This window comes from Microcebus murinus, chromosome 12 (assembly GCF_040939455.1).
Source record: "Microcebus murinus isolate Inina chromosome 12, M.murinus_Inina_mat1.0, whole genome shotgun sequence".
NCBI lineage: Eukaryota > Metazoa > Chordata > Mammalia > Primates > Cheirogaleidae > Microcebus > Microcebus murinus.
Genome location: NC_134115.1, coordinates 43,276,169 through 43,302,245, shown reverse-complemented (window position 1 = coordinate 43,302,245; position 26,077 = coordinate 43,276,169). Strand labels below are relative to the sequence as shown.

At 41.4% G+C, this 26,077-nt stretch overlaps 1 protein-coding gene across 2 annotated transcripts in view; it reads left to right on the top strand.

Moving 5' to 3' along the window:
• The window catches only part of BNC2 (basonuclin zinc finger protein 2), a 404,883-nt gene extending 395,949 nt beyond the window's left edge, over positions 1-8,934 (top strand). For both annotated transcript variants that reach the window (XM_076008760.1, XM_076008759.1), the window contains one exon: positions 5,730-8,934. In XM_076008760.1, the coding sequence (XP_075864875.1) occupies positions 5,730-6,390 (661 nt within the window). In that variant the 3' untranslated portion in view covers positions 6,391-8,934. The remainder of the gene's footprint in view (positions 1-5,729) is intronic.
• Positions 8,935-26,077: the final 17,143 nt, after the last annotated feature.

Sequence of the window (26,077 nt, the reverse complement as noted above, 5' to 3'; positions counted from 1 at the left end):
TCTCAAAGTAGGGGATGGTTTTCACATCTTCTGGAGAGAATCTTTAAAGAAGAGCCTGTAGAACAATTACTAGTTTTACAGAGGGGCATAGGATTAAAAGTCATTTAATTCACATAGCCGTAAGCATCCTACCACTAACAAATGGCAATACAAAAATTTTAAGGTGAGTACGATAGATAATGTTGTAGCAATCCAGATAAGAATAGAACTGAGAGGCAGAGGTTCTAATTTTTCATTTCTGTGGATTTGGATAGCAGGTTTACATCTCTCTTCAGGATTGTTGTTGACTCAGTATTTCCACAACTAGACTAACCTAGATTAGATACAAATTTCTCTCTTGTCCTCCCCATATACATATGCAAACACATATATGTACATATATACACATGGTATCTGCTATGTGTACATCACTGTGATCATTCTGGACAGTATTATTTGAGAAATTTAGGGGATTATGTGTGTGTTGAATGACAGTTGGGAGGAAAATAAAGGCAAAAACTAATCTAGAGTGGGCCTCAATTCTTTTTCACCTGAGGCATTGGAATTAATTATCAAGTATTAATGTTTTGTTTCAGTTCCCTAAGTTTTAGAATGGCTCAAAACTGTTTAAAAATTAAGAATTAAATGTTGAACATTTCATGCAACCTATGGCGTAATTCTTTATTCAGTTTTTAACTGCCACAGTCTGATTTTCTAATTTGGTCATGAGACTTTTTAATTTAATTAATTTTTTTAAGAGATGAAGTCTTGCCATGAGCTTATTTTTTTAAAAAGTTCCTTCCCCGTATCTCAAAACCAAATTTAAAATCTCAAAACACTTTTTATTTTAAATAGGGTTTTGTTTTTTTATTTTAATTTTTATGGATTAAACATCCCATTAAGTCAAACTGGGCATTTGAACGAGTTCGGGAAAGGGAGACGTGAGAAAAGTCTAAGACAAGATTTTCTTTCGCTAAAGGATACTTGCATTTTCTTGACTGCATTTGATGAATTTTGTGTCTTCTGTGGTTGCATGGTAAAGTTTTCATCAAAGAAAGAGAAAAATACTGGTAGTCCACTTTAGTCCAGTTAGAGTACTTTTTCACTCAGCATTTCAAAGAAGAAAGAAGTTTGGTTTTGTGACACCCTTCTCCCAATTCAAGGCTTTATAACTTTTTGCTTTTAAGGGTGATCTTAGTTTTCAAGAGTCATTTGATAAATTCACAGTATGGAAAGAGTACAGAGGTTCAGAAGAACAGATGTAATTCCTAGCATAGCCCAAGTTATAGGGCTTTTACATGGCCTAATTTTAATGGTCCACCTTGCAACACACTAGGTATTAATATTGTCAGAATTATCCTTTGTTGTGTCAACACTGTGTTTTCTTAAATATTTCATCACATGCTTCCTATCTGGGGATCATTGTCTTCTTCCCTTCTACAGTGTAATTTGGGGAAAGCTTCTTTAAGACTCATGCATATTATTGATTGAAGGCATATAAATGTACTTTTAAGTATCTCCTGTGTGCATAGTATTCTACTTGATCTATAGAACACACCAGGTTGAACAAGATTTAGTTTTTCTTCTTGAAAGTGACCCTCCTGAAGCTAAATTTGGACTATTGGCTTAATAAGTACTACTGCACTTACTAAGACTAGATCCTTACCTTTCTGCCTACAAATTCATTTTCTGTCTCCATCCCTGGCATTTTTTCTCTGTAAGAGAAATTTGCCTCCACATGTCTGTATCATCTGCCTAACTCGAGCAAGTAGAAAACAGCCTTCATACCATTTATATTCTTTATATTGTAAAATGCAAGAAGTTCTAAATTGGTCTAGATTTTTGTTAATGATTATTTTTCCCTCTTTTCTTGAGATAGATTTTCAAACCACTAGATCTATTTCTAGAAAAAAACATCTCTATCCCTGGAGAACCTAAGGAACCCTTAATGGATTCTTTCTGCAACTTGTTACATACAGCTAAGTATGGCTTCCTTTACTCGGGAGTCCTCCTCCTGTTTTCAGCACTCTCTGGCCATCCTCCCATTTTAGGATCCTCTTCTCTTCACTTCTGATTATCAGTAGGTGAAAGTTCTTTCTGTGTCTCTTCCATCTTCCCTTTTCACCTTTTCAGTTTTGCTGATCCAAATAAACTTGTAATATTCCTCAAATTGCTATTAACCCTAGGTCTTTATATCTCATGAGGACAGTATTTTATGACAGTTAATGGTTTGGATTGACTGATTCAACAATAGGTCTTTGTTAAAATCAAGTACTGCCTTTTGTCCATTCTGTGGAGGCTGAACCCTACTCTCTTATGAAGCAGGATCAGTACTCTGTAAAGAATTTCAGTCTAGGCCGGGCGCGGTGGCTCACGCCTGTAATCCTAGCTCTTGGAAGGCCGAGGCGGGCGGATTGCTCAAGGTCAGGAGTTCAAAACCAGCCTGAGCAAGAGCGAGACCCCGTCTCTACTATAAATAGAAAGAAATTAATTGGCCAACTGATATATATATAAAAAATTAGCCGGGCATGGTGGCGCATGCCTGTAGTCCCAGCTACTCGGGAGGCTGAGGCAGAAGGATTGCTCGAGCCCAGGAGTTTGAGGTTGCTGTGAGCTAGGCTGACGCCACGGCACTCACTCTAGCCTGGACAACAAAGCGAGACTCTGTCTCAAAAAAAAAAAAAAAAGAATTTCAGTCTCTCTTCTTTCCCTCCTTGTCCTTTCTTCCTTCTTTCCACTCCAGGAATACTGCAAGTTTTTTAGAAAGTCTCCAAGCCCACTATCATGAGAGTGAACCTGCAGACTTTCCACAGCCCATTCTTTCCATGCCTACGTCAGGTGTTTTGCATATGGCATTTAGGAGGAGGATTAAACAAAAATGAAATAGATTAAGAAATGAACATAAAAGAATCAATTCTCTTGAACTGTGGTTGCATAATGGAAATCGACTACCATGAATGAACCCGTGTACTGAAGTTATGAAGAGCAGAGCTAATGCACTGCCATGAGTTCATCTTTATTATTGCATTACACCTGAATCAATTGATAAAGTAGCTTTTTTTTTTTAAAGCGAGGGATGGCACTTAATTGAATAAAAGTCAATGTAATTATATTAGCAGAGGCCAACAGTACTGCTGACAGCGGAAAAGGGACACTGTTGAACAGAGTGCCAGAGCTGGTCTGCACATTTCTGCACATCGTTTGGTTGACAGAAATTGAGGGCTGGTACATCATCTAATTAGATTACAGATTTCTACTGCTGTAAGTGAGAAATGAAGAGAAAATCTCTTCCTGGTAACATATCGGTGGAGATGTGTAATTTCACAAGTCATCTTGGGGAAGATGTGTCCATCTGGGTGATCAGTGTGTCCTTTTGTCAATGTTAATTTATTCTTCCTTATTCAGTGTGTCTTGATGTGACTGCTGTGTGTCTGGCTGCTGTTTTCTCAGCAGTGAACCTAGGAGGTGATAACTGCAGATATGTTAGAAGCAACACAGAGTTCTAGATTACAGTCATCACAGAATGTGTACTTGTGAAATTAAGAAAGGGGAAAAGGTGTTAAAAGTAATAAATGGGTAGAATTTTGTGAGTTGCTTATAGTTGGCAGATTATTTTGTTAATAGAGTAATAGTACATAGTGTAACTCTATTCCCACTTTCTTGTAATAACTCTGGTGGTATTATACCCACATGTCAGAGTAAAGACTTCACAGTAGGCATTTCCTGCATTCTGCTTAGCAACCTGCACTTGGAGTCATCTGCCATCTGACACCAAGGAAACAGGGAATCACTGTGACAGAGCAGGGACCGTGGGGACAACTTCTGTTTATCATTCACATACCCACACACTGCATGCATCTGCATCTGTTTAGAACTCATTTGTGGATGATGATGATGCTGTGAATTTGGTTTATCTTAATTTGATTTATGATTTTTGGATTATGCAGCTGATCTGAAAATCATCAAGACAGCGTATGGGATGATCGCTTATGACAGAAAATAATTTTGTGATCAGAACATTTTAAATCCCTATTTTATTGTTTAAGTTTTTAAAAAACCAGATGTCTAGAATGTGAATTTGTTTTCTCTCTCTCTCTCTCTCTTTCTCTCTCTCTTTTTCTCTCTCTCTGTCTCTCATTCTTGCTTTCTTTTGTGATCGATTTAGCAAAAGATTAGAAAGCTGATCTTATTATCACAAGGTAAGCTCAGCCTTCCTAAGTGCAGTGTGGAGAGGGCTGCTGCCCCTCTACTCTTTAAAACCCAGAGTGCTATATATTGTCTTGTGTGGAAAGGTGGAGAAGTCTTCCTCACCTTTCTTGTCTCTGAGGCACATACCTCTCAACCATCTCTAGGATATACTAGCCATGCTTGTCACCAAATGGAATGGCTCATTTTGGTCTTGCATACTTTTTAATTATAATCAGAAGGTTTGTTGGAACTTTATACCAGCCATTCAGGTCATTTCTGTTATCACAATTACTTCTTCAAGATGTAGAGCTTCCACCAGTATTGAGAAGCTTTTATTATCTGCATATTTATTGCTTTATTTTTTGAAAGGGTAAGCTTCAATTTAAGTACTTGCCAAACACATGAGCCTTTGCAGGTGGAGAGAGGTATATGCCCAAGGGCACTTTAAAAGTAAATGGGGGGTGTAAATACTAAGGCAATGTTCTCAGATAGATGGTAACGTATCAGGCTTTGTAAACTGTGATGTCCCCATGGATGCTCTGGGACAAATTCTGTCTTTTTTCACACAAGCAAAACACTCCTGAAAGTTTTGCTTGCCTAAGAAGTATGGGTTCCAGTTGTTAAAATAGGGGGAACCCTATTTTATTGTCATGCTTGATTTTTTTGTTTGTTTGTTTTTGTAGTTATTGTGTTTTAATTTTGTCCCTTTTGGGTTTTTTTGTTGTTATTTAGTGTGATTTTTTTAAAGGGTGGGTGGGCTTTATTTTAAAATTCAATTTGTTTTTCAGCTTTTGTTTTAAAGAATTAGATTGTAAAGTAGAATTACTTGATGAAAATATTTTCAACACTAAAATGCAGCAACTTCTGAAAAGCAAATGTATTTTATTATTGGATTTAACTGAGATACCTACTCATTCTGAAAAAAAAAGGGATAAAGACATATTTCAAATTGCTAATCTATTAAGTTAATTTTTTCCTACTTAAAGCTTGAAATGTAGAGGGTGGAGGGAGAAGAGTTTTCATTATGTTTTGAGGTTATACCTAAATTATCTTGACTATTTACTTTCTTTAAAAAAAATGAATTCTTTTCCTACCTCAAAATACAGTGTGTGCTGTATAAAAAATGGTGTTTTGTTGTTTTTAGGTAAATTTAGAGTTATCCATTTAGACAAGCAGAAAGTTTCCATTCTTTTATCGTATTTAATACATATTCTAAAATTTCTGCTATGAGACCCTCTGCAGCTAATGCTGCTACATAGTAAAACTAGCAGAATAGTCACTCAGAAAAAGTTGCATGGATTTGTACTCATCCTACCGTTGAGAATTTTACTCTTATAAAAATTAGGTTAATGGAAAGTTACCCTTATTGCACCTCCCACCAATACTACTCACTCCCAGATTCTGAGGATGCAGGGAAATGCTTGCTTTTAGAATGGTGTAATTAGCAATGAATGTGCTTATTTGATGCTTAGCGAAAGCTGAATCAATTTTAAAATGCTCTCCTTTTTCTCACCCCTCCCCACTCCCTGTGCACCTACCCCCCTTCCCTCTTGTTTTCCTAGACACAGTGCCAACATAAATCTGCATCGTAAATTGTTGACCAAAGAACTCGATGACATGAGCCTGGACTCATCGCAGCCCTCCCTTAGCAAGGACCTCCGGGATGAATTTTTGGTGAAGATCTATGGTGCCCAGCACCCCATGGGGCTCGACGTCAGGGAAGACGCCTCCTCTCCCGCAGGGACTGAAGACTCCCACCTAAACGGGTATGGGAGGGGCATGGCGGAGGACTACATGGTCCTTGACCTGAGCACCACCTCCAGCCTCCAGTCCAGCAGCAGCATCCATTCCTCTAGAGAATCAGACGCGGGCAGCGACGAGGGGATTCTTCTCGATGACATTGACGGGGCGAGTGACAGTGGGGAGTCGGCCCACAAGGCTGAGGCCCCTGTCCTCCCTGGCAGCCTAGGGGCTGAAGTTTCAGGATCTCTTATGTTCAGCAGCTTGTCTGGGAGCAATGGTGGGATCATGTGCAACATTTGCCACAAAATGTACAGCAACAAGGGGACCCTGAGAGTGCACTACAAAACTGTGCATTTGCGAGAAATGCACAAGTGCAAAGTCCCTGGTTGCAATATGATGTTTTCTTCTGTACGAAGCCGGAATCGGCACAGTCAGAACCCTAATCTCCACAAACACATTCCCTTCACTTCAGTAGATTAGTCTCAGAACGGACACTACAAATGCCAGCCCTCACCAGATGGCCTACTTGTTTGAACTGCCATAGTCAGTGTGCGCTTCCGTACTTTGGGGGTTTGTCTGTGTGTGTGTACATATGTATGCTCTGTCTCTACATATACACACACACACACACACACACATTTTCTTGAGATAAAAAAAGATAAACACTAGGTGCTTTTGGATTTTTTTTTTCACTTTTCCTTTATAGTTTTGGGGAAGGCGTGGGATCTTTAATTTGGGGGGGGGATGAAAACAGAGTACCCCTTTAAACACACATACATACACACAAAGCGTGCAGATAGCCCCAATTTTGACAGACTAATTCTTGGTCTTCCCCAAAGAGACATCTGTTGTACCCATGACTGTTGCCTGCAAAAAATAAAAGGGAAAAAAAGAAAAAAGAAACAAAAAGGAACTTCTTATAGTTGTCTTTTGTGAACTTTAAGGTTTTGGGAGAATCTTCAATTAAAGCATGGCAGATTCACCTGTAAATATTTAGCCTTGAGAGGCCATTGATGTAAAACAATTGTATTGATGGTTGTTTAACTCTTTTGTTTAATTTTTACGGTTACATCCAGCTGTTAGATATGCAGGAAAAAAATAGTTTGCTGGCTAGCTCTATTCATTTATGTTAGCATTAATGCACATTTTTTTTAAACATGGTCTTGTTTTTACTACCTGTTAGATATAGTGATAAAGAGGTGCTGGCATGCTTTACAGCACAGATCTGATTTTTTAAAATGTCCTGTACTAGTACATAAACCCAGTCATGCACTTTTTTCATACACTACAAGGGGATGTGTAATATCCATGCTTCTTTTTTTTATCCTTAAACTATTGCCATACTTCAGTAAGTGTCTTTTTTAAAAAATTCACTTGTATAAAAATGGTCTGGTCAGTATAGGGCACAAATGCCAAACAAAAGTATTAGTGTTAACACAAAACTGCCAACTTTGCACAAGTTTCCAGAAAAGAAAATACAATTAGTCACTCAACATAACCACAGGCCAATTTGTTGGCCACCAGAAAACCGCTTTTAAAAGAAACACTTGGTGATTCTTTCAAGTGCCGAATGTTATTAGAATCAACGTTGCATCCTTCTTGCTTATATGTTAAGTTACATAAAAGGAAAACAAAATTATGTGGTGTGAAACAGCCAAGGCATTTATTCTTTAGAGGCAGGATAATATTTCAGGATACAAAAGCCCAAATTACTTACTATGGAACAAAGTTGAATACAGTCAAAGAGTTGAACACTCATTTCCAAGGCCCTAACTCTTACCCTTTAAAAAGAAACAAAAAGTCTGAACTGGGTTAGTCTGTCGAATGGCTGTCTAATTTGTTGCAAATTCTGCAGTAGTACTATGATTCAGGCCTGCTTGATAGACAAAATCAAAAAGACATTTAACAGCAGCAGTACTTGGAAGCTTTGAAAACATGTGCTGAACTTGAATTGAGCAACACTCCTTTCTGAAAAGCCAGAAAAAGGAGGGTTTAAAATAGGATCTCTCACTGTTTAGTGTTTTGTGTTTCCCCACACGATTTGTCAGAGAGAAATGAAAGCAAGCCTGAAACCAGCAATTGAGAGTGAGAAAGAGGGGGAGACTATTCTCCAAACCTTTTTTGTTTTGTTTTGTTTCCGATGTTTACACATGTTGCCTGAGCTGGTTAACCACATCGGCAGCCCCAGCTACCACAACATACTGACTGAATGATGATATTTGCTCAAGTTCAGTCTGCAGCCAAAACCATTAGGGTGTGCACTGCAGACTGTATTTTGTTGTCTTTTTTTTTTTTAAGTGGAGGGGAAGAAAAGATAAACAAGGAATATTTTGTCAAACGATACACAATCATTTAAAGAGAATGTATTTCTTTTCTGCATGTAATGGCCTCAAACATTTCTCTCCTCAGTCTAAAGTTAGCAGTGTCCCTTTGTTTTTAACTTTCCATGTCATTTCCATTTTCCATATGTTTTGTGATTTTTCTATGTTCACATCAGCATTCACTTCCGTTAAATTTGCCAAAGGAAACTGTTAATGTGTTTCTGTTGTTATTATTCCTGTAGGATTTATTGTACCTCACAGTATTTATTGTTTCCAAAAATAAGCATCATTAGTTGGGAGTTCAGTATTTTTATTTGTGAAAATTTCAGAAACAATAGATTCTTAAAGATAAGCTAGCTTTGTCTAGGAGCTTTATCTTTTCACCTCCTTCAGAGGATGCTATGGGGTTCATTTAATTCTTTATTTGTTCTACAGTAAGGAAAGACCAAAAGTATTTGCAGTACAAAAGAAACTAACACTATGTCTGTTAAATGACAAATGTTTACGGGAAAAAGCTGAGGAATTAGTAATAACCGTTTTTGTTTTCTTGTACCTTTGAATCCCCCAAAGTCTTAATTGCTTTATTTTGGTGTTGTGTTAAATTGAATAGACAGAGATGTTTTCCTTTGTTTTATACCATATAAGACTCTGTACAGTATGTTTGTGAAAGATTGAACTAGAATAATGAAAGTTTGTTTGCAAACATTTTGGTCCTCCTAGCGTTCTCTGTATCGCGCTATTGCCCCATTACCAAATAATTAGATTCAAAAAGGGTGGAAAACTATGTTTAGTATCCCAACAAAAGATTATGGAAACGCTGGCTTTCAGAGTGTGCATAGACTACATTACCCCTAGTTTTTTAAAAATACATACACATTTTTATTTCAGCAACTTTAAAAAGTTACACTTGGTTAAGATATTCTAGAACTCATCTTGTACAAAATCAATGTTTAGTCTGTTTAATTTAATGTCAAGGAAAAGGTCAGGTGGCCCTAGTGAGTGAATTACATAGCTGTCAGCAGGTCACATCAGCAAATGAACCAGGCTTAGAACAAATGTTTGTTACTTGCCACAAACCAGGCTAAGGTGTATAGCCAGTTAGCAAAAGACCAGAAGTAATGAGATTCTAGAAGGAGAATGTCCCTTGCTTGGAAACATGAATGTGTTCCCCTGTGCTTTGTCAGAGAAACGGCAGTAAGTCCTGGACAGCTGGCACTTTTTAAGTATCTCCTCTATATGCTACTATTGTGCCGCAAGTGCCCGATTGTGACGGGGGCCTTCTGAATGAGTAAATAACATTCTCCAGTATAAAGCCTATTGCTTAAAGGGGGCAGAGGGGGCGGATGGATGTAGTGCATAAAATGTAAAACCATAAAATGTACAATTCTTCTATTCCCAAAGCATTGCTAGTTCTTGAGTATGTGCCTGAGTGTAGTGTTTCGACATAACTACAATTCTAGTTAAGATGGTGATCCCAAGGCTTATTTGCAAACAGGAAGGATAAAGACATCAGCATTTTAATCATGGAGCTCTTCATCTTTGTCCATTTCTACTCATTTATTTTTTCATTGTTAAAATCATTTCTCTCTGGCTGCATCCATTTTACGCTGGCTGAAAATTAAGAGCGATACAGATTTTCATCCAACAAGTTTTCCCCTATGATTGATTTTAGCCAGAGTGTTATCACAGGTACAAATTTAGGTGGTATTATTGTGCATGTTTCTAGCTGGTGTAGAAACTTAACTGTTTTGATCATTTTAAACTATGTTTTTGTAAATATAAGAAAGGCTGAGTTTGCTTTCGGGAATATCTGCATGCTATGGAGGGGGAAGAAAGCAAGAACATGAATAGGTAATAAGTAATTTGGTTTAAAAAATGTGATTAAAAGCTTAACATTCTTTATTCTGCTATTAATTGTATTTAAATAAGTCAACCCATTCCAGATCTTAGTCTGGCTGCCCTGTTCAGCCTGATGCCTTTTAAAGATTTAGAGGTATTACTGTTTTCCTTTTTAACGTGACAAACTTTTTAAAAAAATATTTTTAGCCCAATGGTGCCACTTTTTAAAGTGTTGTTTCTTTGATCATGAATTTCCAGGCCCTTCCAGTGAGAAGAGAAAGGCACTTAACTGGTTAACAGCCCTATTAGTATACATTGCTCCAAGGGAAAAAAAAAAAAAAGCTTTGAATATATCAAGAATGGCCTGTTCTGGAAGCATTCTCATTTTACTCAGGAGAAACTATGCACTAGGTTCCCATCAAATAAAATGTGACCTTTTCTTTGTCTGTCTCTGTACACACCCCAGATGTGTGCCAAGCAAATGAGAATGGGGGCCTTTGGCAATTAAAACATAAAGAAGCTAGTAACCAGATTGAGATGGACATGTTGCTAGCTGTTAACAGCTTGACCTGAGCAGTCCTAACTTGTTATCTGGTCTGTTAGCATTGGGTTAGGTTGACTAACAGAGTAAATAAAATTCAACTCTCAAAAGACACACAACACCTGCTATCATAAAGAAACAATTCATTTAGAAGTAACTTTCATTCTGTGCCTACACCCCTTAAGAGCTTCTTTTTTAAATTATGACACATTTTCATTTTTTAAAAAATCACTATCTTTCCCAAAAACTTGAAATATTTAAATTAGGAGTTTTGCCTTTTCCCTCTTAGATCTTAAGGTATCTAAATGAATAAGGAGGGTAATAAAAGGCAGGTACCAAAAAGACTGGCAGGATCACAGTTTTTCCATAAGAAGACTAAACGACACTACGTAGAGGGTTGGTTCCTGCCCTGGTTTGGGGGTAGCTAGAAAAGAAAATAGTTAATGCACTGGAAGTGCCTGGTTTGAGAGTAGCTAGAAAAGGAAATAGTTAATGCACTGGAAGTGTTTGTTGAAGAGAAAAGTTTGGCACAGCTCTACCTAGCAGTGGGTGAGAGCGCAGGGATGTAGTGACCTGTAGAGTTCCCCATAATCAGGTGAGTTGCCGAACATGCCTAAGGAAGGGGTTAGGAAAGTAGGACAGCTGCATGGAATACCTGATCTTGGTTAGGGTCAGGGAAACCCACAAGGACAGCTGTGGGTTTTAGGTTTGCCTTTGTTTTGGTTTCGAATGGGAAGTGATGCTGGAGTCCCTTGGAGAGCAAAAAGATACCGGGGGTCGCCTAGCTAGAAAAGGCTGGTGGTGAAACCTAGTGCTAACCATTATGAGTGGAGCAGTAGATGAGAGTGGTACCTAGCATGGACCTGTCCCTTTCTCCATCATTACTCTTGCTTGCCACTGCAGCAACACAACAAGCTTGTGATTGTGATGCTACTTGGCTAAAGCTCTCTTGATCAAAATGGGAGCTCGTTACCTGTTCTGTGAGGCATATAAGTAACAGAATTCTACTTTCGTGTTGTCCCTCAGAGATGAGCCATGTGTGGGAGTCTTGCTCATGTTAGTACTAAGACCATATTTGATTTATCCTACACTCATTTCCATATTTCCCATAGTAGGAGAGTTACCATAAATGGTAATTTTCAAAGTGTTATGTAAATCCATCTGCAAAATCAACCAGTGAATTATCTATCATCACTGTTGCCCACCCACCCGTCCTTCCCTGTGTCCTTTTGTCATCCTCACTGTTCCTACACCTTGCACAAAATCATTTTTATGGTCTTTGGCAATAACTAGACATTGAATACTGTCGTTTTGGCATTTGTTGGAAATCCAAATGCCTAATAACAGAGGGTTAAAAAATAAGCATTTTTATAAGTATGCTGAATTGGATCAGCATTATTGTTCATTATAATGCTGTATATATTTTTGAAGCAACATACTATAGTTGTCATAAAACTATCTTTATTCTTCTCCTCTAAAGTGTTGTTGTAAATTCATTTGACCTTTACTGCAGGGGGAAAAAAATCTTTTTTATATAGGGTATCAAGACAAGGCTCAGTTTGTAACAAATAGTGGACCATTACAAAAGAGGAAAGGAAAAAGCCAGGGCTGAGCAGCGAGAAGCTTCAGTTCAATTTCACCTCATATCTTTCTAATAACTTACTTGTCACTTTATTACCTTCCAGTAATGTGAACGCTGCTGACAAGACTGTCACACTAACAGCAGACAACACCCTCTCTGCTTCAGCCCCAGCTCTCCTGGCTACTTATTGCCCTGGCCCTGAAGGGACACAAACTAATAGTGTGCTTTCCAGTTCAGCACTTGGCCATCAAATATAAAAGGATGCGTAATTGCCTGTTTATCCCTTGTGAAGGGGAAATTGAGTACAAGAGCCAGGCGTTCCCACCAAGTTCCCTGATGTACACACACATTCACAATCAGTGTGTGTGTGTGTGTGTGTGTGTGTGTGTGTGTGTGTGTCCCTCTCTCTCCTCTCCCCCTCCCCTCCCTCTCCCTTCTCTCTTTTTCCTCTCTCCCCTCCCAAAACACAAGCACATACACACACCTGCTGTGTCTTTGGAAAGCTGCCTCTCAGTGCCCTCTCCAGCTATTAAGTGGACAGCAACAAGATGACTTCTTAAATAAAGGGTCAATAGAGAGAGGCTGTCACAGACAGCATTATTTGCTTCTTTGAAAACTTAGGCATTGCAATTCCATACCAATCTATTTTGGAAGAAATGGGTGTGGCTCTATAATTTGAGCAAATTTTCCTGCAAGTCAGTAGCATAAGTAGCATTAGATTGCCCCATTTTCTGTAAGGAAAATATTAAGGTAGTTTTCTTCCCCTTCAAAAAGTGCACATGATATAAACAAATTGGTTGTGCATGGTGGTAAAAATGTTTTTTTTTAAACTTTGCATCAAACCATTGATCTAAGTGTACACATGTATCTTTCAGTGACAGCCTCCACATCCATCATATAGCATGACAGATTAACCTTCATTTTGTCAAACTGGACTGACAAATCTAAAAAAGAAAAAAGACACTACTAGCCTTTTGACTTTAATCATTAAAGCAAGGACTTCCTTAAATGTAAAAGGTAAATTATACACTTGGAGAATTTTGGTATGTGTGAGTACAGTGAGCTTTATAAAATCGAGTGACAAGGGGACCAAAGGTATAAAGGAAGAATATGTGAAAGTGTTATATTCCAAAATATCTTGAGCTCAAATCATGTGTCAGTATTAGCTGCTATTTTTGCATATCGAACTACTACAATAATGGTGGGAAAAGTGACTAAATAAAAGACAAGAGCACAGGGGTGTCTTCCTTATGGAACTCAGCGATACCATTCTTCCATCCACCCTTGCAGCAGCAGATCTGACAGAAGATAGTTGACCCCCATTATGAACATTGAATACCTTATTTCAAACAAGGTATTAGTCAACCAAATAAGACACATGCAGGTGTCGTCTTTGATGTGAACTTGTGCGAGGAGAGAAAAGCAGCAGATTTAGAGACAGACAAGGTAGCAGGTCTACTACGTTGACAAACCTGTACTTAATAGTTTTGTGAGCCAGTCTGAAGACTGGGAAGAAAAGCACTTTGAGCAAGGACTCTTGGGTCAAAGAAAAGGCAGTTAGTTGACTTGATGTTTTTTAAGTTCCCCAGTATGTATATACTACAATCATTTGTCAAACATCTTAATAGAATCTTAAATTAATTAAAAACTCAAGTTGCCAAAATTGCACAAATTCTGCTAGCCAATATTAGCTTTCTCCCCTTAACTCTAAACAGGGATGCTTAAGGACATTTCTAATATTTTTTAGTGCTTTATTTAGCTCCTTTTTTGTTTTAAAGAATTTTTGAAGGGAAGGAAGAGCAGAAAAGGGTATTTTAGGAAAAAATGGAGAGAAGTAGATAGTATAAAAATATATTTCTTGAAGAGAGAGAGAGAGTATCTAAGTGCTATAACAAGACTTTATAAGGCTTCCTGTTGCCAAATGTGATGTTGAGATAATGCACAGCTAAGATGGCAAATCCATCAATTATTAACTGGCTCTGCCCACTTCTGTTACGGAATGCAAGGATTGAGAGGTGACTCTGGGGAGCCCCTGGATGTGTGGGAGAACTCTCCACTCATCTGGCCCTGGAAATGTTTTCCAAAAGAGGGGGAGAAAGCTCCAGCCCTCTTGGTCGTCCCCCTGCAAGGTGAACTGACTGGGCACTGTTCAGCGGGAGCCTCACTGCCTGCCTTTTCCATGCCAGGAGACAAAGCATCCCCCACCCAACATGGGAATCAGTGCGGTAGCCGTGAGAAGCACTGATTCATGAGGTATGATGCTCTTGAACTCCCAGACAATGTGCTGAGTGAATAGGTTCACTTGAGATGTATAAACCAAGGCTGATTGTTTATGTTTTTTTTTAATCTAGTACTCAATTTGGAGCAGTTTTGCATGTCTTTGTACAGAGTAATCCATTCCTCTCATTGCCTATCTTAATCTCCCCTGACTTTTCCATTATCTTTCTCATTCCTGCCTTTTGCACTTCCTCTGATCTCACCCACTTCCCTCGGAAAAAAAAAAAATCTTTTCTGAAGCAAGAAGGTAGAACACTCTCTCCTTTGTCCTGGTTTTGATTGCTTTTGGAAACATAAGTGTGTTCTACCCTGTCCAGGGTTTACATAACGTAAATTAAGCAAATGAGATGTTCTAGTATTATATAGTAACCTGATATTACTATCTAAGATTTATAATACACGGTGCATTCACTTTCCTGTGCAAACTTTGGTTCAGCTGCCCTGCAGAGAATCTTACCATGTCCCTATCAGTGCCAGTATGAAGGGTGCAGGAGCACTAAACGTGGGCATGTGGAGGTCTGAGCGCTGAGGACAGTTGAGAAACCGGGAGAAGACGTGGGTCTGAGACCACCTGGGCGTTTCAGTGTGCAGCACATGTAACAGTATAAGGGTGACTGACATGCCAGGGGTGGTTGCCAGGTGAGGCAAATGCCCATTCCACGGCTTCCCTCACACCTGGCCTGGCTCATTCCATGCAGCCCTTGCTGCTTTTCTGCTTCCTCAAAGGTGGCAGGGAGGGGACAGGTTGGGGCTCTGGGAAAGAAAGTTCTCTGTTCTCTCCTGTTGACCATGAATAATCCCTTTAGAACTAGCAAGCTCCCTCACAGAGCTGGGAGGACACATAACTTTCTTATCAAAACCCACTGATGTGTCTTTGATAACAAAAGCATTTGACTCAGCCTATGTATTCGACAGCAAAAGTGGCCAAAGGGAATTGAAATATCTTGAGGAGAAGGACTTTTCGCCAAGATATGTCCCTTTTTGTTTAAATTGTTCTCACCTGCATCAATCCAGTCTCTTCCACTAAGCCTGCCGCAGAATCAAAGTCTGTGCTACGAAAGGTAACCACACCAAGGGACAGGGACAGCTTGCAACACCCTGATCTAATAATTGTGACGTTGATAGCTTCATAAATACTGTATGTACCTTAAACAAGGGTTTTGTTTTCGTTTTGTTATGTTTTGCTTTTTGGTTTGTTTTTATTAGTAGTCTAAGGTAATTAAAAATTTTTATTTGCTATTTCCTTTGTTGTATTTTCTGTACTATAACTGTCTACAGTATGTCTTTTGCATAAAATGCATAAGGGTTTGGGGATGTAAATGGAATTTTATTCATATTTTGTCCAAATACCTCTTGTAATTTGTATCAAAATTCTTGTACAATTTTTATATTAAAGATTTATCAGTCACTGATCTCCTCTTATCTCTTTGATTTGAAGAAACCTCAACAAACTTCACTAGACCTTTACAAAATACACCTAATCACGCGTCACCTCACAGTGTAATTCACCCTAGTTGAGCACACATGCTGGCTAACAGAGCCAATCTCCTGTTCGGACTGAATCACCGTGTCACCTAACAGGAGTCTCAGGAAGACCAAACTCAGCTTTTGCTCAGAGGGCCAAGCTCAGTCAGGGCTATGAAGACCCTGGCCAGTCCCCGCGGAGCCCAGCAAACACTGCCCTGCCTCTTCCTCACGAAAGCAGGGCCTCCTCCGGGGACGCCCTTTCTGTGTCTCTCCAGAATTCCTTTTCCCAAAGCCTTTGCCCCTGCTCTTCCGAGGGAAGGAAGACTAAAAGAACAACTTAGGTGTCTTTGCACCTTAGTTTTCTTTCCACAAATAAATTTTCTCCCCTCCCCAGCTCTTTCAAATGTGTGGACAGCAGCCACCAGGATGATGACTTTATATCTTTTCAGACTAAATGCTTGTCTTTCTGTTTATATTCTCTTGGCAGTTGTTTTCCGCAGATCGTGCTTGTTATGATCTAGAAATAAAACTAGCAGATGGAAAGATGTCATCATCGGCGACATGTCATCATTCTCCTCCTATCATACTGCTTGAGGGACACTAGAAAGATGTGCAACGCATAGAAGGTGCTTTTGATTCAGCAGTGTTTAGTATCACCCCCACCGCTTAAACCAATCCCTGGTAAAAATTAGACTAACCCCAGACTGCAACTTTTGCTGGAGTCTGCTCTCCAATTTAGTATTTTCTGTTCCCCATCCCCAGAGCCAGATTTGCTCAAGTCTCCCCAGCCTGGAGGTCTCCAGTTTCCTCTGACCTGTAACCCAGGCACCGGAGCTACCCGGACTCCTCAGCACCACCCTGACCCCAGGCCTGGGGACAGGCTGCTTGTACCCCTCGGGGGCCTAGGAAGGAGCTGTCCAGCTTCAGATGTCACTGACTGAGGGTCCCTCCCCAGGCATCAGGGGTGCCAGCCACCAGACCTTGATGGGGTCTCCTCTCTTTATTTCTCTGGGCACCCATACAGGGGTTTTGGGGGCCAGGGCAAAGAAATGAGAGGTTAGGCAACTTTGGGGAAGTCAGCCTCTGTCGAGGCATGCGGTTATTAAATGTCATGGCTGTGTTAACGCACTCCTGCAGGGAATCCAAGTATAATTATGATCTTTTCATCTGTCATAACACGTCTGTAATTGGCAAGAGTTCTCCCTCAAACAGCTCCTTCTTCTCCTTAAAAAAAAAAAAAAAAAGACTTGTTTTAAATGTTATTAAATGATGGAAATCCTCCTGTTTAGCAAAGAGGCACCCACGAAGACAGCTCTTGGCGCAAAGCTAATCACAACCGCCTGGGTTGCGGCTAGTTGCTCTCCTGAGCCGCTGGAAGACTTGCCGCCTGCTAGTCTGCCCCGTGTCAGTTGACAATATGACAGTAGATTAAGTGCTACTAATTTAATAAAGCTGCTCGGAGGATGAATCTGATCTATCAATGAAGGCAAAAGAGCCGCACTGGGTGGGGGCTTGGGGAGGAGTGGCTGAGAATATTGAATTGCCTGAAGTAATACTAGGGGGAGAATCTATTGATCCTCAGTAAGGCGCAGTTATTTTTAGTCACCTGACTCTTGGGCACCCAATCATTACCCATATTCATCAAAGATGTATAATGAACTGAGGTATTGATTAACAGGGGTAGCTGAAGAGATTTCCCAATAGTGCTAGTTCACATTGATAGGTCTCCAATGGGAATACGGGCCACGCAGCCCTGGAACATAACTTATTGTGTTCTAGGTCCTTCGATTGATTTTATTTTTGTAGGAGTGGGGGTCGGGGAGGGACAGCCTTGCACCCGGTGTTCCTCTCTTGACCTTTCTCTGAAACCTTCCTTGGAAAGAAAAGCAAAGCCCAACTCTCTGCAACAAGTACACAACGCTGCCCTAAGTTTGCTGTCTCTGGCCAGGCTGGCTGTCCTACCTCATCTTTGATTGCTGCGTGTTGTCTTGATTTACAGAAATTTGCTCGAAGCTGGGACATGCCAGTCAGAGCTCAGAGCCATCAGGCATGTGAAACTTTCCCTCCCCTAAAGATCAACATATGGCTTCAGGAAATTATCGTGTTAGGCTAATTGCACCAAGTTGGCATGGTAGGAACATAATGAGTCCCGGCTTCAGCATGCTGACCCCGAACCCAGTGATGCCAGCGCACAGTAACTTTCCAAGCATTTTGCCTCGTGGCAGGGATCCTCATTGAGCTGCTGTTTGCAAAAGGCATTTGGTTGGCTCTCTGGCGCGTGCCCTGAACCTGCGCTGCCGCGTTCCAGTCGCGCTGTGCTGTTCACGGGAGCGCGTGTCCTTCCAGAGGACTAGTGGTGACCCAAATGCCACAACCATCAGAAGCCATGTGCTGCCTGATGGGTGACATGCTGCTTAAAATGCTGCTATGTTGCTAGAAACCATTAAACCCCGGGGAGAGAAAAAAGTAAAGGAGTAAGACAAGGACAGCTGTAAAAAATAAAGCTCAAATGCATCATTAGAAACCAGAAATTCACAAAGTAAAACTGTCTGTCATCCCCACTGGATATTAGCAACACTTGACTTGTATATTAATGAAATGCTGCAGGAACTCCAAGTCACCCCTTACCCACAGAAGCAAGAGGCAAGTTTCTCTTCGCCGCGGTCTCTCCTTACTTAAGCCCGGGTCTTTTTTTATGACGTTTAATTTTATTTGCCTCAGAGCATCCTCGCCAACCTGTCTTAATTTATCTTACCTGCCGGCAGACTTTCTCATCTCCACGGGCGGTCCCTTCTTTCCGCTTTGGGACTTTTCTACATGCCACCTTCAGCCCTGTCTTTGCCCTTCTTTACTCTCTTCATCATCATGTTCGCTTCAATTTTTGTTTTCTTGGCTGTTACCATCTTTTCTTTTAAAAAAAAAAAAAGTTCAATATATTTTGATCCTCTGGGGTTACACTGTTCCTTGACTTCTTTCCAAACATAAGAGCTTATAGGAAAAAAAAAAATATCAAGGGCTTCAGTAATTTTAAATCCGGAGTTCTGTGCCTTGTGTAGCAACTTCAAGTTTTTGGAATGCTCCAAAAAACTGGTTATAAGCAATTGGATTTGGAGGTTATCAGGGTTTTGGTCATGTGCCATGCGAGGTGATTTAAAATTATTAGGCCACTTCCAGGTTTTTAGAGAGATTCATTTTTACAAATATAAATGCTATTAACAATTCAAAGCACTCTCATAATTCTCCATCTTTGTTCTTCCCCGGGATCTCAATTTCAATTTTTCTTATTTTTTTCTTAAGTGGAGAATTTCCTTCCAAAGTTTCACAAAGTCATTTGCAGGCTGAAAACAGGACACTTTATCTGATTATTTTCAGATGTCGCATCCACTGGTCTTCAGCAGAAAGTAATGCTACAAGATGTTATGCTGTTATGCTTTCTGTTCTTTCAAAAACCACAAACCTGTGTGTTTGAAAATATGACTCTTTCCAAAGCCCTCGGCCTCACCCACAGAGCTCGGAAGGAAGAATGGTTTCAGGTTCACATACGGACTTGCCTTTTCAAGGAAGCAACAAAAGCCACTCGTTTTTCTTACTGCTATGGTGAGGTATTAGCAAAGAGGGGGAAGAGCCAATAAGTTGTGAAATCCAGGAAGGTGAAACACAGGTGAAACCCAGGAAGCGGTGTGGGAATTGTGTTCTAAATACCTTAAAGGTGGAGTGTTTCTCTTACCCTCAAAGTTTGCGGTACGCAGTAGGTGTTCAATATTAAGAGAATAAATGGGTGAGCGAATGGGGGGCAGGGGTGTGAGGGTGGAGGGAGCATTTTGTTAAATGCCAAAGTCAGAGCTGGCCTTGGGAGGAGTAAGCACACTTGCTCCCTCTCTCCCACTGAATGCAGCTACACAACCTGGACAGAACGCGTGAGGCAGCCATTTGAGGGCCTGAGAAGTCAACAGTGAGCAGAAAGCATTAAGGAAGAAGACCCCAATGGCTGCACTTCGCCATTGTTTTCCTCCAGGAAGCCCCAGCCTGAACCCACTGAAACCCCAGACCCAGATGCGAGCATCAGTGTTTGATCAGCGGGATCTCCAAAGAAGCCTCTAGTAAAGAAGTGGGGAAGAAAACAGCTCAGGGAGAGGGGGAGAAATTCCCTATTCTTTCTTTTTTCTCCATTTTCGTGTGCCCGCCTCAAACCTAAGCAATCCTGTGGCGAGAGCAGCGGCCCCAGCAATGGGAATCTGCAGGGACAAAACGCCTGCCTCACTGGAGGAGCTGTTGCCCCAAGAGCCTGAAGAAACCCCCTGAGCTTTTTGTCTCCATCTCCCCTCCCACCACTCGGTCCTGGAGGGGGGCACCATGACAGAAAGTGCAGGGTAGGGCATCAGCTTTCTGGCCAGAGTCCTGAAAAGGGAAGGCTGGAAAGTTCCAGGAAGACATAGAAAGGGATGTCCTTGAGAAAGTGACCCCTTAAAGCCATTCATTCCTGAGCCCACCTGAGGTGCACGTGCCTGGCGCTGACCCTACCTACACACACAGACTTGAGAAGTGAGCTATGGGATAGACCCAACCACGCCCTAGACTGGCTACTGGGTGCACGTGAAGGACATATCCAAACAGTTCAGCAAAGGTTTTGGAAACAGCAGGAGGTGAGCGGCAGGTGAGCGAGCAAAGCCTCATCTGTATTTACAGCCACTCCCCATCACTGCGTCACCATCTCTGCCCCTGTCAGATCAGCGGGTCATAAGATTCTCGTAGGAGCGTGAACCCTACTGTAAACTGCACATGCGCAGGATCTAGGTTGCTCACTCCTTATGGGAATCTAATGCTGATGGTCTGAGGTGGAGCTGAGGTGGTGATGCTAGTGCTGGGAGCGGCTGCAAATACAGATTATCATTAGCAGAGAGGTTTGACTGCACAGAGACCATGATAAGTCAATTCTTGCAGACTCATATCAAAACCCTATCAGTGAGTGGCAAGTGGCAATTAAGCTGCATCTGGTGGCAGGCTTTATACTGTCAATTGTACAGCTACATCTCATGGCAGAATCTAAGATCTTAAGTCAGAAGCTAATACTTATTTTAGTCTAGCGTGGCCCGCCCATTATTTTATTTACCACTTCCATCCACGCCTCTTTCCCACACTGTGCACTTGTCTCAGTCACAGTTTTGGTAAGCCCGCAAGCTAACCAGTAAAAAACAAACATCGCTGCAGAGCTTCTTTGAAAAGGGGGAAAGATCCAATGATGAGATACCAGAAGACTCTAAGACTGCCAACAAAATGAAAGCTGCATTTAAAAGAAAATAGCAAGAGTCCTACTTAAATTACAGGTTCATTGCAACAGGCGAGTCACATTTCCCAAGCCCGCTTTGTATAATATGTGGTGACCAGCTATCTACCGAAGCCATGAAACCTTCAATACTGCTTTGCCACGTGGAGGCCAAGTACGCTGCATTAACAGATAAGCCTATAGAGCTTTTCAAAAGAAAAAAACATGAACATGAAGAGCAGAAGCAATTATTGAAGGCCACCTCTTCATCAAACGTGTCTGCACAGAGAGCATCATTCTTAGTGGCTAACCACATTGCTAAAGCTAAGAAGCCCTTTACTATGGATCAAGAGTCAATTCTGCCTGCTGCCAAGGACATTTGCTGTGAACTTTAGGAGAGGCTGCAGATCAAAAGGTGGCACATGTTCCTCTTTGGGCTAGCACCATAACTAGACAAACTGATGAAATAGCAGAGGATACTGAGGCATGATTTTTAGGATTAATGAGTCACCGTGGCATGCAATCCAGGTTGATGAATCTACTGATGTTGACAACAAGACAACAATGCTTGTTTTTGTGCGATATAGTTTTCAGGAGGATGTACATGAGGATATGTTACGTGCACTTTTGTTGCCAACCAGCACCACAGAACTATTCAACTCTTTAAATGATTATATATCAGGAAAACTGAATTGGTCATTTTGTGGCAGTATATGCACGGACAGAGCAGCTGCCATGACTGGACGGTCAGCTTTCTGGTTTCACTACTTGGGTCAAGGAGGTCGCTTCTGAATGTGAGTCTAGGTACTGTGTCATCCATCCATAGAGAAATGCTGCCTAGCCGAAAAATGTCACCTGAACTAAACAATGTTTTGCAGGATACAATTAAAATTATCAACATTAAAGTCCATGCCCTTAACTCACATCTGTTCACACAGCTCTGTGAGGAGATGGATGCAGAGCACACACGTCTTCTCTTATACAGAGTACCAAGACAGCTTTCTAAAGGTAGATCACGGGCCAGAGTTTTTGAGTTATGGGAGCCATTCCAGAGATTTCATTTAGCAAAACAATCACCATTGGCAGCACATTTCAGGGACACAGAATGGGTTGCAAAACTCGCTTACTTGTGCAACATATTCAACCTGCTCAACGAACTCAATCTGTCACTTCGGGGGGAGAACGACAACTGTGTTCAAGTCTGCAGATAAAGTGGCTGCATTCAAAGCCAAACTGGAATTATGGAGGCAATGAGTGAACACTGGGGTTTTTGACATGTTTAAACATTAGCAGAGATTTTGAAAGAGACTAGCCAGACTTCTTTCTCCTGGCTGGTGCATGATCAGCTATCTCAGCTTTCAAAAGAATTTGAGCATTACTTCCCAACCACAAAAGATCACCCAACTGGGAAGGAATGGGTCCCATTGGTGAATGGACTCTGTCTGTGCTAGAAGAGAATCAACTGTTTAAGATCATAAATGATGGTGGCCTTAAAAGTATGTTTGACTTCAAATCTTCACACATTCTAGATTAAAGTCAAGGTGGAATATCCTTAGATCACCACAAAAACACTGAAAAGCCTGCTTCCATTTCCAACATCCTATCTTTGTGAAGCAGGGTTTTCTGCATTGACAGCAACCAAACGAGATTACAGAGCAGACTGGACATAAGCAACACTCTTCAGGTGTCACTGTCTCCCATCATCCCAAGATGGGACCGTCTAGTTGCAGGAAAACAATCCCAGGCCTCCCACTGATTCTGCATTATGGTGAGTTGTATAATTATTCATTGTTGTATATTATGTCATCATATATTACAATGTAATAATAATAGAAATAAAGTGCATAATAAATGTAATGTGCTTGAATCATCATGAATCCCACACCCCATACCCCAACCCTGGTCCATGGAAAAACTGTCTTCCATGAAACTGGTCCCTAGTGTCAAAAAGGTTGGGGACTGCTGCTCTATCAGATTGCCTTCTTGACTTACACACTTTGGTGAAGCAAGCTACCATGTGAGAGACACTCACATCACAAAGAAGGTCTTCGGTTAAAACCTAGAGAGGGACTGAGGTTCTCAGTTTAACAGCCAGCAAGGAAATGAATGCTACCAACAACCATCAATAGAGCTTAGATTCAGATCCTTTCTGAATTGAGTCTTGAAACAAGATCACACACTGATTGCAGCCCCTGGAGAGATCCTGAAGCAGAGGACCCAACTAGGTCCAAACCAAAGAAACTGTGGGATAATAAATGTTGTTTCAAGCAACTGAGTTTTCAAGTAATTTGTAATGGTACAAGAGAATCATCAGAAACCAAGAAAGCCAGAAGGAAGTGGAACAACATTTTGCAGGCGCTGAAAGAAACGAACTGTCAACCAAGAATTCTAAATCCAGGAAAAATATTCTTCAGGAATGAAGGTGAATTAAAAACATGCTCAGATGAAGAATCTGAGAACAGGAAGCATACCTGTTCCAAAAGGGTTGCTAAAAGAAATTCTTCAGAAAGAAGGGAAATGACACCAAAAGGAAAGTTGCAGCTTTAAGAAAGAAGAGCAATGGAAATGATAAATATCTGGGCAAATACAATATATTGTTTTTCTCTCGTTAATTATTTGATGACTTACAAGCATAAATTATAACATTGATTTTTTTTCGATGTAAGTAGATGTAATACATAAGACAACCATGCTATAAGCTTACATTCTGTATGCTTCTATTTGCATGATGTTCTGAGCAGACACATGGACTATATATAGTGGCAGAGAATAGGTTGCTGGGTCTTGGGGTTGGGGTGGGGATGACTACAGAGAAGTAGCAGGAAGGAGTATTTGAGGTGATAAAACTACACTGCATCCTGTTTGTGGTGGTGGTAGCAGAAATCTATATAGGCACTAAATTTTATAGAACTACACAGAGAAAAAGTCAATTTTACTGTATATTAATTCTCCAAAAAGAATGGGAAGAATATATAGGTAGGTCCCCTGGTAGTCTGATTTCAGAGGGAGTGAAATCTGCCTCCCCCACCCTCTCACCTCACAGCTCTAAATGATGCATCCTTTACTTTTATTACTTTTATAGGAAAGTCCCTCAAAGAGGGCAGAGTTCTTCATATCAAAACAACGAGGCTTAAAATAAAATCCTATCGAAGAAACCCATTGACTTAAATTCAGCTTGAGGTTTAAATATTCCTTGCCTTCCTCCCAGCAGTGTAGTCTGATAGAAAAGAGCTTCAGAGTGGGGTGGGGGGCTCGAGATTTATGACAGAAGGTGCGGCCAATGGTGAAAAAAGAGATCGGTCTGCAGTTAACTAACAGCTTTCATGTTGGCAGATATGTCTTGGAGAACACTTCAAAAATTTGTGATGGAAAGGGATGGGGGAGGAATTTTTGTGATATTAACAACCAGGGGTCTTTCCTTGTAGAACAGCAAGTGACTCCTAGTCCCCCACCATGGCACTGGGGTTCTTTAGTGCCCTACACGTGCTGAATGGAACTTTGAATCTTTACCTGCTTCCCCCAGATTGCTTCTCGTGCACATACAGGCTCTAGTACCACTGGGAACAAGGGCCCGGGGGGAAGAACATCCTCGATGTTCCATCTGCATTGGCAGGTCCATGGCTGGCTTCTCCTTCAGAGTAAGTGGCCAGTGGGGAAACGAAACCAGCAGGGGAGATTGGCAAGAGTGTTAAAGGGAGAACCAGGCTCTGGCGAAGGAAGGCAAGGAAGTTAGAAGTGTCAAAGAGTCAAAGAGTGAGTTGTCAAACACATATAAGACACTCTGGAAAGGTCAGGGAAGGTGAAAATTGGGAAGCATCCATTGGATTTAGTGATTAGTGCATTTATCAATATTTTAGCGTAAACATACGCTATATGCATCACAGTGTCTACCCAGCCCCGCTTTCCTTGCTAGTTAAAACCGCTCCACCCCAGCCCCTACACGAGGAAGTCATGCTAGGTTGATTTTTACAAAACAGTGGCCGGAGACTGACCAGGCATGGGCAACGGACCCAAGGGCAGCCCGTTCACAGGCTGGCAGGTGACCTTTGAGGAGGTCTGGTACAAAGCAGAGATGATAATTACCTGTTTAAACAGGCTCTGTCCAGGCTTTGGACTGTGAGATCGGCCAGTTGGACGTGAGAGGAAAACAGAGCAGGCCTGAAGAGAGAAAGAGAGAGAACGAAAGCAACAGAAAGAGAAGACAGGCAGGTGGCGATGGTTAGAATATGTACCCTCCAAAATTCAGGTGTCGAAATTTAATAGCCAAAGTGACTTTAATAGGTGATCAGGCCACGAGGGTTTCTCCTCCATGAGTGGGATTTGGATCCTTATGAAAGAGGCCTCAGGCAGCCTTTGGCCCTCCCCTGCCCCCCAGCCACGGGAGGACGCCGCGCTCCCCCCACCCCACCCCCGCCCACCAGCCTCGCTCCCGCCCCCTCCCACCCCCGCCCCCTCCCCCCGCAGAGGACGCGCCGCGGGGCACCGCCCTGGCAGCAATGAGCAGCTCTCGCCAGACAACCGAAACTGCTGGTGCCTTGAGCTTGGACTTAGCCTCCAGAACCGTGAGAAATAAAGCTTTGCTCTTTGTAAATTGCCCAGTCTGTCGCATTCTTTTACAGCAGCGCAAAACAGACTGAGACCCAGACACAGGCCGTGTCTGCCAAGAGAAGTGGATGATGACGCTGGTCCCTACAGCTCCTCTGGGCTGGCAGAAGTGTGTGGACGGGGATGTGTGTGGACGTCACCAAGCGGTTATGTGCCTAAGGGAAGAAATGTTGTGTTGGATTGACAGGAGGGGTCAAGGTAGAGGGGTGTGTGTGTAAGAAGAGGAAAGCCCTAATTATGAAAGAGAATGTGAGGAATGCTACTCTGTGACT